The sequence below is a fragment of the Mercurialis annua genome, linkage group LG2 (assembly GCF_937616625.2).
Source record: "Mercurialis annua linkage group LG2, ddMerAnnu1.2, whole genome shotgun sequence".
NCBI lineage: Eukaryota > Viridiplantae > Streptophyta > Magnoliopsida > Malpighiales > Euphorbiaceae > Mercurialis > Mercurialis annua.
In genome coordinates this window covers 8,018,849-8,029,623 of record NC_065571.1, presented here as the reverse complement: position 1 = coordinate 8,029,623, position 10,775 = coordinate 8,018,849, and the positions used below count along the sequence as shown (strand labels likewise).

Here is a 10,775-nt window from a genome sequence, read left to right as displayed (position 1 = left end):
ATTTTTTTAAATAAAAATAGGTCAATTTAATTTTTTGAGTAATGGTAAAACATAATTTTTTTTTTAAAAAAAGTAAAATTGATTTTTTTTGGTGTAGATGGTTTTTAAGTAATTGTGTCTTAATTTAACTATATTTGCATTTTTTCACACTGAAATGAATACATGTTGGATTAATTTAATTATGAACGATACCTAATTAATACATGAAAGTATTTATCTGCATTATTATAGTAATTGTTTTTATTTTTTAACTATATATTCAATAACCCTAAAAACAAATCACATCACTACCGCCGTCTACGGCTTCCATTTTACCGCCTATTTCCGCCGCCGCCTCTCTACTGCCGTTTCTGCTGGTGAGTTCCAACGCTGTGTTAGGTTTTATCAGTTGTTTTGGCTATTTGTGACGTGTTAACTGTTTTTTCTACTTGTTTTTGATGTGTTTTTTTGAATCTAATGCTCTTGCATATACGTTGATGTGATTCTTGAAACTAATCAGATTATTTTAATCATTTAAATTTGTATGATTTCTGTGAACTGCTGTTGTGTTAAAATTTCAGGTTTGGATTTTATAAAATGAACATTGGTTTATGTGAAATTGGTGTGAAATTGGTGAGGGTATAAATGTAGGAAAAGTTTAATTTTAATTGACTGGTTATCTGACTTTCTCTCTATGTATGTATCTGTGTTGTTTCCTCAGATTTCGCGTGGAGGGATTGGCGATAACCAGTCAATAAGATTTGAGTGTGGGTAGGGAAGGGAAAGTTTTGTTCTTCATGGGTACTAAAAGTGCCGCGAGTGATGGGCATGAGAGACAGAAACGTGAGGGTAAAGACAAAAATGTGTCTAAGAGAACTGAAGATGACAGTGAAGTAAGTGCCGCTAAAAGTGCGGCTGATGAGGTAGAGAGGAAGAAGGAAAGGAAGAAGGAAAAGAAGATGAAAAGGAGTGAGTTAAAGAAGAAGCAGAGTAGTGATAATGTTAGTAACGATGATGATGGGCACGAGAGACAAAAATGTGACGATGAACCTGAAGCTGACAGTGAAATTGGTGCTGCTAAAATTGTGGCTGATGTAGTTTTAAGTAACCATGAGGTAGAGAAGGAGAAGGAAAAGAAGACGAAAAGGAGCAAGTCAAAGAAGCGGAGTAGTGATGATGTTATTAACGAAGATGAGAATGAGCACGAGAGACAAAAACGTGAGGTTAAAGAAAAAAAAGTGTCTAAGAGACGAGAAGCTGACAATGAAGTAACTGCTGCTAAAACTGTGGTGGATGCAGATGTAAATAACCATGAGGGTGAGAAGGAGAAGGAGAGGAAGATGGAAAAGAAGATGAAAAAGAGCAAGTCAAAGAAGAAGCAGAGTACTGATAACATTGTTAACAAAGATGATGATGGGCATGAGAGACGAAAATCTGAGGATAAAGTCAACAATGTGTCCAAGAGACCTGAAGCTGACAGTGAAGTATGTGCTGCTAAATTCGTGGCTGATGTAGATCTAATTAACCATGAGGTTGAGGAGGAAAGGAAGAAGTTGAAAAGGAGCAAGTCAAAGAACAAGCAGAGTAGTGATAGTGTTACTAACAAAGATGAGAAGAAGAGGAAAAAGCGGAAGAGAGAACATATAACAAGCGAAGGAGTTGAGGCTGACAGTCCGTCAAAAAAATCTGCATCCAAAGGAACATCTAAGAGAGTTAGTTTTTCTGAGGGGGTGCAGATTTTTGAATCATCTGATGATCCAAGTGATGGGGAGACTGATCAGAACAAGAAACTTGTGCGAGGGAAACGATTCTCACCCGAGGAAGATGAACTAGTTAAAACATCCGTTTTAAACTATATCAATAACCAGGGATTAGGTGAAGAGGGTCTTCAAAAAGTTCTGCACTGTAAGAAGCATCCTGAATTAAAGCATTGTTGGAAGGAAATAGGAGCAGCCCTACCTTGGAGGCCGTCGGAGAGTGTTTATTATCGAGCGCATATCTTGTTTGAAAGGGATGAGAACCGTTCTTGGACAGAAGAAGAGTTGGAACTTGTGCAGAAGTTTCATGATAAGTATGGGCCTGACTGGAAAACATTGGCAGATGCACTTGGAAAACATAGGGTTCATGTAAAAGATGCATGGCGTAGAATTAAGTTAGCAAATAGGAATAGAGGAAAGTGGTCTCAAGAGGAGTATCAGAATTTATTTGATCTAGTAAACATGGATCTGCGTATGAAAGCTTTTGAGGAAAGAAGGTTGACTAAACATGGAATGCTGCGGGACAACATCGCTTGGACAGCAATTAGTGACAAGCTGGGGACTAGAACTACTCCAATGTGCTGCATGAAGTGGTATAATCAATTAACATCGCCTATGGTAGCGGATGGTGAATGGTTTGATGTGGATGATTACCATCTTCTGATTACTTTATATGAATTGGACGCATGCTGCATGGAAGATGTGGAATGGGATGATCTTCTGGAGCATAGAACCGGTTATATATGTCGAAAGAGATGGAGCCAAATGACAAGAAACCTTGATGGGGATAGGCATATGTCTTTTGCTAACCAGGTTGAAGTTCTGATTAAGCGGTACTGCCCAGATGTGCTTGAAGCGAGAGAAGCTTATTATAGCAAACCTGTAGCTTGAACTTTGTGGTCCGTGTCCAGCAAACCTGTACATGCATTTGCTGAAGCTGTTGCAACATAGAAATTTATATGGAATCAGAAATGATTTGTTTTTACCAGGCGTCCAGTGTTTCTGTGTCCCTTGCTTAGTGAGGGACAGCAGTATCTTTTGAGAGTTTTGTTTTGCAAAAGGAAATTTATTGCATAAGATAATCTAGAATCTCTATAGGTTTCCAGTTTTCCCCTTGTTAAACTACTTTTATAGTGTAAGTCAAAGATTAATTTAATGTGAGAGGCAATTTGATGATCCCCTACTTATCTATCTATCTATTTATTTGAATAGTTTTTTGTTTCTAATAATGTTGATTCTCCAATGTTGGAGGAAATACTCAGCTCATTGGTTATGTTATTCCCGTCCAGAATTGGTTGGAGCTTTTAGAATTAATCTAGGGCTCGGTTCTCTTTATTTTCAGTACTTTGCCTGGTTATTGTTGAAATGTTCATCTGTATGGTCTATTCATTTTGGTTGGTATGAGAAGAACCAAAAGAGAGGCAATTGGAAACTAAACTATCCTGATAGGCTTTGTTCCAGAATAAGACTGAGCAGGTTAGAATTAGAACACGATTATCAGAAAGCAGTGGACAAGGTTTCAATTGATATGCCATTCTTGTCTATGATGCATTTCTAATATTTTAGAGGAATTACTGTCACCCTGATGTTAGATTAAATTATTGTCTTCCCCTGAATTTGAAAAACTAATTATTTTTCCCAAGTTATCATGGCATTACTGAGTCATCGACTCATCAAGAAGAAAATAAGTTATTGTTTGCTCAACTTTTACTTGGCTTTGGGAATGAACTCTCTATTTCATGTGTATGCTTATTATGTGAAATAACTCTGAAGTATCTCTTAGATATATCTTGTCCTTATCATAAATTGAAGGTTCTATTTTTCTTTTTCTTTTTATTCAAACACAGATGATTAATTATGGCTGATCAGAAGCACAGAATCTTGATGGTTTCAGATTTTTTCTATCCCAACTTTGGTGGTGTAGAAAATCATATTTATTACCTGTCTCAGTGTCTGCTAAAGCTTGGTCACATGGTAAGGTGCTATTACTTGGTTTTTCATACTTAGCATCTTTCCCTTTTCAGAAATGCATTTTCTCGGCTGGGAAAGTACATATGCGGCAATACCCCAAAAGTAGTATGTTTTATTTTTTTCATTAAACTTATGGTATGTTTTTTTCTCTGAATGAATTAAAAACAGTTCTGTTCCATTTCTGTTGCTCCTTCACTCTCCCTTGAATTACCTAAAAGTAAGATACTCCATATTGGGAGTCCAAGAGTTTTATAAAACATTCTTGATGGAATCGATCTGATACCTCAGATGGTGTAATTCTTGATATGGACCAGACTCGGTATCTTGAGATGAAATTCTCCAGTCCCTTGTCTAAGTAGGAGCATCTTTCAATCTCATTTCTTTTTAATTAAACTTTCAGGTGGTGGTTATGACTCATGCTTATGGTAATCGGTCTGGAGTTAGATACATGACTGGTGGCTTGAAAGTATACTATATTCCATGGAGACCATTTCTTATGCAGAACACATTACCAACCTTTTATGGAACACTTCCAGTCATAAGGACTATTCTTATTCGAGAAAAAATATCACTGGTGCATGGTCATCAAGCATTCTCAACTCTTTGTCATGAAGCTTTGATGCATGCGCGTACTATGGGATACAAAGTTGTATTTACTGATCATTCGCTTTATGGTTTCGCTGATGTGGGAAGCATCCACATGAACAAAGTCTTGCAGTTTACTTTGGCAGATGTAAGCCAGGCCATCTGTGTTTCTCATACAAGCAAAGAAAACACTGTGCTACGTTCTGGTCTTCCCCCTGAAAAGGTCTTTGTGATACCAAATGCTGTAGACACTGCTATGTTCAGGCCTGCACAAGAGCGACCTGTTGGTAATGAAATTATTATTGTTGTCATTAGTAGATTGGTTTATCGAAAGGGTGCAGACTTGCTCGTCGAAGTCATTCCAGAAGTTTGCCGCTTGTATCCACATGTGAGTTTTTAAAACTGTAGAGCAATTTTTTGGTGCTTCCGTCTTCTCTTCAATTGACTTGGATTTCTTATGCTTGTATGCTTTATGTTGCACGGAAACTTGGCGAGTCCCATGTTTGGATGTTTCGTACTTTCGTTTCCGATCTGAAATTTTATATTATTAACCTTTTCTTGAAAAAAAAAATTATTTTCCATTTCCTGTTTCAGCGTGTCCGCTTTTGTGTGCAACATGTCTACCCGTACATGATAGATCGATAATTCTTCTGGCATCTCCCACCACCTCAATGCCCCACCAAGCATCAATAGTTTCAGTAAATAGGATACTTTGCACGTGTACTGTTCTCAGGGAACTGTTGATTTTTTTTATGTCAGTTAATGTAAAGAGGAATAATGATTATGAGTATTAAGTATTGCAGTTGATGTACAAAACTGTAGTAAGAAGGTCTTCCTACTTGATGCCTACACTTAATTCAATCCAGATCAACTCTTTCTTTGTACAATATAAATGTGATATTTGCAAGAGCATTTTCAGCATAGAAAAGATTATAATGCATCAGCAAACTGCGTTACTTTTATAATCGCTTCACTCTTCACCTTATTTGGAAGGATGTTTTATCTGTTCAGGTTCGTTTTATTGTCGGTGGAGATGGACCGAAACGTGTGCGGTTGGAAGAGATGAGGGAAAAGCATTCTCTTCAAGATAGAGTCGAAATGCTGGGGGCCGTGCCACATGCCCGTGTACAATCTGTCCTTGTCTCTGGCCATATATTTTTGAACAGGTAAAGGTTTTGTTATTTATTCTATAATTTGGGTTTGTTGTGCACTTTTTGACTTGGTAACTTGATCAACATACTTGAATTGAATTTGTTTGATATGAAATAATTTGGGATCTTGATGAGCTGATATGTTTAAATAAAGGTCACTTGGTTGGAAAAGAAGAGTTTTGGTGCTCTCTAGGATTAATCTTCCTTCCTCATTGGCCTTTGTAACTCTTTTGTTGTGCAATAGAACACTGTGGAAATAGCTGGAGATTGGCCATATAGCTGGTAGTGTCCTTTATGCAAATTCATAGCAGTTTTTCTTAACCAAAGGTTAAAACTTTCGATCTTCTTCTTTTATCTCCATTTTCAGATAAATTGCAAGAAAATGTTAGTTTTATATGTACTATCTAGCTTAAAGACATCTATTGTAAGATGTGATTTTTATATTTCTAAAAATACTTATCGGTTTTCCTTTTGCTTTTCTAAGTATCTCTTTTAAATAAATGTTTAAGAACTAAACTTATCCATTTTTTTAGGCCTTAGATAATAGCAGTTGCAAGCTGTTGTTCAGAGTTAGACATGGTCTTAATCATTTAGGAGCAATCTTTACTCTCGGGATCATATGTTTTGATAAATATAAGCGTGCATTTTGTGTTGATCTCTTGTCAGTGCTTGATAATTGCAGTACTTTAAACTAAAACTTATACAGGAAATGCATACTAAGATCTAAGATCTTTGAGTCTAAAATATCGTAAAGTGAAGTTAGCCTTTGCGTAAACTGACTCCCTAAGTTCCTTAATATTCAAAGGTTGGAAATTTTTGCCTGAAGTAATAATATCTTACAGAACTCTAATATTTGTTATTCCGTCATTCATTTGGAAAAGCATTCCCACGTTAACATATTTTCTGTGCGTAATAATGCGAATGTTTATTATATGATCGGTGACTTCCCCCACAACTGATCCCTTTTTATGGAACTGCGAGGCAGAGATTCTATCTCATCTTCATTAGCAGGGCTTTGTTTTTACAGCGGAATATCTCCTTTTTCTTATTGTTTTTGAGTCTTATATATTCTTACACTTCTGACAGTTCATTGACAGAAGCATTCTGCATAGCAATATTAGAGGCAGCTAGTTGTGGATTATTGACCGTTAGTACACGTGTGGGAGGCGTACCCGAGGCATGTATTGTGAATTTTTCTTTCTTTGATATGGTTAAAATTTTTTATGCCTATTTCTTGTAATATGCTCATGTCATGTTAGAGTAATTAGACTTCTGGAAATATATATTTGTCAATTAACTCTTTTCTCCTTACAGGTTTTACCAGATGACATGATTGTACTTGCTGAACCAGATCCTGGTGATATGGTACAGGCAATTAAAAAGGCAATTTATCTTCTTCCAAAAATTGACCCACAAGTTATGCATGATCGTGTAAGTTTAAAGAAAAATTTGCTATGTTGCACGGAAACTTCTTTGAGTTCTATATTTTGGTATTTCATTTTCTTTTTTGGAAACGCTTTGAAAACTCGAAATTCTATTTTTATAACATATTCTCATAAAAGAATATTATTTTGTTTGTTTTTCAATTTAGGTTTCTCCTTTCGGCATTTCGGTTGCCATATGGTACATAGATAATTTGTGATAACTTCAATCTTTTGTATTTTCTTTTCCAACTTGTGCAATGACCAAATGTTTGCTTCACATTTGGTGCTAGATGAAGAAGCTCTACAACTGGCATGATGTTGCTAGAAGGACAGAGATTGTGTATGAACGTGCTTTAAAATGCCCCAGTCAGAATTTTTTGGAACGACTCGCACGGTATGCAAGAACAATATCCTTTATCTGTCATCTAATATTCATATATTATACCTTCTTAAGGTGGACTATGCCTTATATAGATCACTTGCTTGAAGCAAGCTAAAACACTTGTATTTGGTGGGTTATGTGATCTGAATTTATGGTATTTGAGCCATGTTATATTTAAGTGTAAAAACTGAACCAAATAGAAAAATCAAACCAAATTTACCATAATTTTAGTTCGTTTGGTTTGACATCATTATAAAACTTTAGTTCTTTTGGTTCATAATAAAAAATTCATACAATATTTGGTTCAAACCGAATCGAGAAAGCCAAACTGAACCAGAAAAACTAACCAAACTGACTGGTTTGATTCGTTTTGAAATATTTTAAATTTTTTTTGTTTCGCGTGGAACATTACATTATGATTGGTAATACAATGCAAAAGTATGTGAAAGTGAAGGATGTTATGTGCTGTGTTAGGTATCTTTCATGTGGTGCTTGGGCAGGGAAGCTTTTTTGCTTGGTTATGATCATTGATTTTTTGCTATTGCGGCTTGTACAAGTATTGCAGGTAAGACCTTTTACTACATGTTGCAATATAGCCCCGCGTCTCTCGTCTCTTATAAACACTTGAATGTTTTTTGCGTCTCACAAATGACCCTAATGTAACTAAAACACCTAAATTAGAGACACCTCATGTGAACGGTGTTATAAGGTAATGTTAACGGATTGGACAATGGCTTAAAAGGTTATACTTGAGACGCAAAAAATCTTTGTGAATACAAGAGGCTAATTTTTTATGTTTTGTCTCTTTACTGACGCCTTTCTTATCATTTTATTAGCCAGCGGAGGATATTGAGGAGGTGCCTGAATTCACATTCCCCAGTCATCAAGATGGGGAGGAAATGAATCCTATTGATAGTGAAAACTCAAGATAAGATCTCTTATCAACTAAACGAACCAGAAAAACAACCAAACTGATTTGTTTGGTTTGGTTTGGTTTGATTTTTCTTTTAAAATTATTTTGGATAATGGCAAGTTTGCTGCACTGCCACCTGCTCACAAATGAGCTATTGTGTAGCGATTTTTTCTCTTTGAATTCATTCTACACTTCAAGCAGGAAGTAGTGATTCGCCAGAGTGGGGTCAGAACATTAGTCAATCAAGGTAGGCCGAACCTCACTGGGCATGGGCACATAGTCGCATAAGGCGCCGCTCTGGTCATTTCCGAAGAGTGTATTGGAGGCTTATTTTTATCTAGGTGTGTGGAGATTAAGAACCAGGTTTAACTAGCCAGTATGTGGAAAGTAGGAGGTTTTGGGTTTAAGTTTTTACTAGTTTGTGAAGAAAATTGGTTGCTCCAATTAAACGTTTCCAAGCATTTTGTTGAGGTACTAAAAAGTAATTACATGTCTTAAAGTTGGACTTTTTTTCCACACTAATAATTATATGTTGGATTAGTGATTTTGGATCATCAATTTGGAAATTTTCTTCTTTCCCACAACGGTTTTGGGTCTATTTGTAACTGCAGCGACTCTTCTGTGCCTATGCAAATCAAATATGAAACAGGAATTGAAAGTTGAGAGATTCATAAACAAAAATTACGTAATATAATCAAAAAAATTAATTAAGAAATCTTGAAAATAATTATCAATCACGAATTTTACTAATAACTCCACGCGTAGAAAGAAAATATAACTTGTCAATCTTACTTTATATACTCCTTTGATAATTAAAGTCTACTAATGTGCATTGCACTTTTTATTACCAAGCATATAAAAGACTGGTTGTTTTACTCATTTTAAGATAATCCATCAAGATAATTATATTTTTAATCACGTAACTCGATAATTAAATAATTCTGATATACTTCTTTCGTCCTATAGAAGTATGCAATTTTTTTATTTTAGGATCCTGAAATATTAACAAACTTGAGATTATAATTTGTATAATTAAGTGGAAACACAAATTTTGTTCTTCCTTAATTTTATTAGGGTTAATATCATAAATATTCACCAACTTTTCACGCAGTTTAAATTTTTTCATTTTCATGCACGAACTATCATTTTTTCTCAAATTCATACACGGTGCTGAGGTGTCATGGCTCCATTGGTGTAATTTGCTGAGGTGGAGGTCATTTTACACCAATGAATGAGTGCCACCTCAGCACCGTGCATGAATTTGAGAAAAAGTGGTAGTTCGTTCATGAAAATGAGAAAATTTAAACTGCGTGATTAAAATGAGAAAACGTGTAAAGTTTGTGATTTTTTTTGACATTAACCCATTTTATTATTTCTATTATATTCTCCCAATAATCATTAATTATGAATTCATCCAAAAATATATCGATATTAAATTTATTTTTAATAATAAGAAGAAACTGACAATTTTATATATACAATTAATGATGTTGAAAATATATTTTTTATATATTGGAGAGGGGAAGCGCTTGTGAGAGGAATTGAACCCACAACTTAACAGTTTGTTGCCCAATACTTATACCGTTTGAATTATAGCTCATTGGTGATGTTGAAAATATTTACATAATTAAATCAAGGATATAATAAAAAGTTAATACCTCTCAAAAAATGAAAAGTTACTAAAAAAATTAATTATTATTTTTTATTCTTATGCAAAAAACTTTATCTGTTTTTATGTAACATTTATAGTAAAATTCACAATTATACAAGTGTTTGAAAAATCAAATTAAAAGAGAAGAAATTTTATTAGCATGTGATAGTTCCTTTCTCTAAAATAAATCATAACATAACAAAACAGTAAAAATCAATCGATAACAGGTGTTTACTATCATATATATATGAAAAACGGAAAATTCTAACCTAGACCTGGTCCATAAATTTTCCATGGATCTACCCAATGAAAAACTAGTGAGACATCTAATTTTGCTGAAATTAAATTAACTTTATTTGAAAATTTGGTATTATAGACATAATTAATTAAAACCAAAAATATAAATAAATCTATTAAAACATCGTATCATAAGTGGTTTTATTGGTTTAAATTTGTGAAAATTGAAAAAAAAATATCAAATCTTCGGACAGTCACAGTTATTTATTTAAATGAGAGTTTATCACATTAGTGATAGATTTTAAAGCTGTATGCATGTTCGTTAGGCCTCTAATAAATTCAAAATTAATTAATAAATGTAACAACATATGTATTTTTTTTTGGGAGACAAACAACATATTTAAGTTACAGCAAAAAGAAAATTCAAAACACCTGGAAATAGGCTGGGGGACTAGTTCAAAATTATTAGGAGTCGGTTAAATGATAACCTGGCATTAATTCTAGAAATTTTAATTTAGAGAAAGTCACATAAATAAATAAATAACTAAAATGTTTGAAACTAATAAATTAACTTTGTAACTATCTTTTTTTTTATTTCCACAATTTTAATAGGTGAATTATGTTGTAACCGAAATATAACAAAATTTGAATTACATAACTTGCTGAAAAATTCAAAGAAAAAAAATAACTAAATAGTAAAATGTAAAACAAACTATACAAAAAAA

At 34.1% G+C, this 10,775-nt stretch overlaps 1 protein-coding gene across 2 annotated transcripts; it reads left to right on the top strand.

Moving 5' to 3' along the window:
* Positions 1 to 235: 235 nt before the first annotated feature.
* LOC126667964 (phosphatidylinositol N-acetylglucosaminyltransferase subunit A) lies at positions 236 to 8,720 on the top strand. 2 transcript variants are annotated; one of them, XM_050361118.2, is made up of 9 exons: positions 236 to 356; positions 3,584 to 3,710; positions 4,108 to 4,680; positions 5,304 to 5,458; positions 6,530 to 6,620; positions 6,758 to 6,874; positions 7,158 to 7,261; positions 7,724 to 7,814; positions 8,086 to 8,720. In XM_050361118.2, exons 2-9 carry the CDS (start codon positions 3,594 to 3,596, stop codon positions 8,179 to 8,181), a joined length of 1,344 nt encoding a protein of 447 aa, XP_050217075.1. In that variant the 5' UTR covers positions 236 to 356; positions 3,584 to 3,593; the 3' UTR covers positions 8,182 to 8,720. The 2 variants fall into 2 exon arrangements, with proteins under 2 accessions (XP_050217075.1, XP_050217074.1); XM_050361117.2 differs by lacking the exons at positions 3,584 to 3,710; positions 4,108 to 4,680; positions 5,304 to 5,458; ... (3 more) ...; positions 7,724 to 7,814; positions 8,086 to 8,720 and adding an exon at positions 701 to 2,915 and having other exon boundaries at positions 247 to 356.
* Positions 8,721 to 10,775: the final 2,055 nt, after the last annotated feature.

What these genes read in the sequence shown, in the direction of transcription:
- LOC126667964 (XM_050361117.2), top strand. Translation starts at nt 777, where the DNA reads ATGGGTACTAAAAGTGCCGCGAGTGATGGGCATGAGAGACAGAAACGT.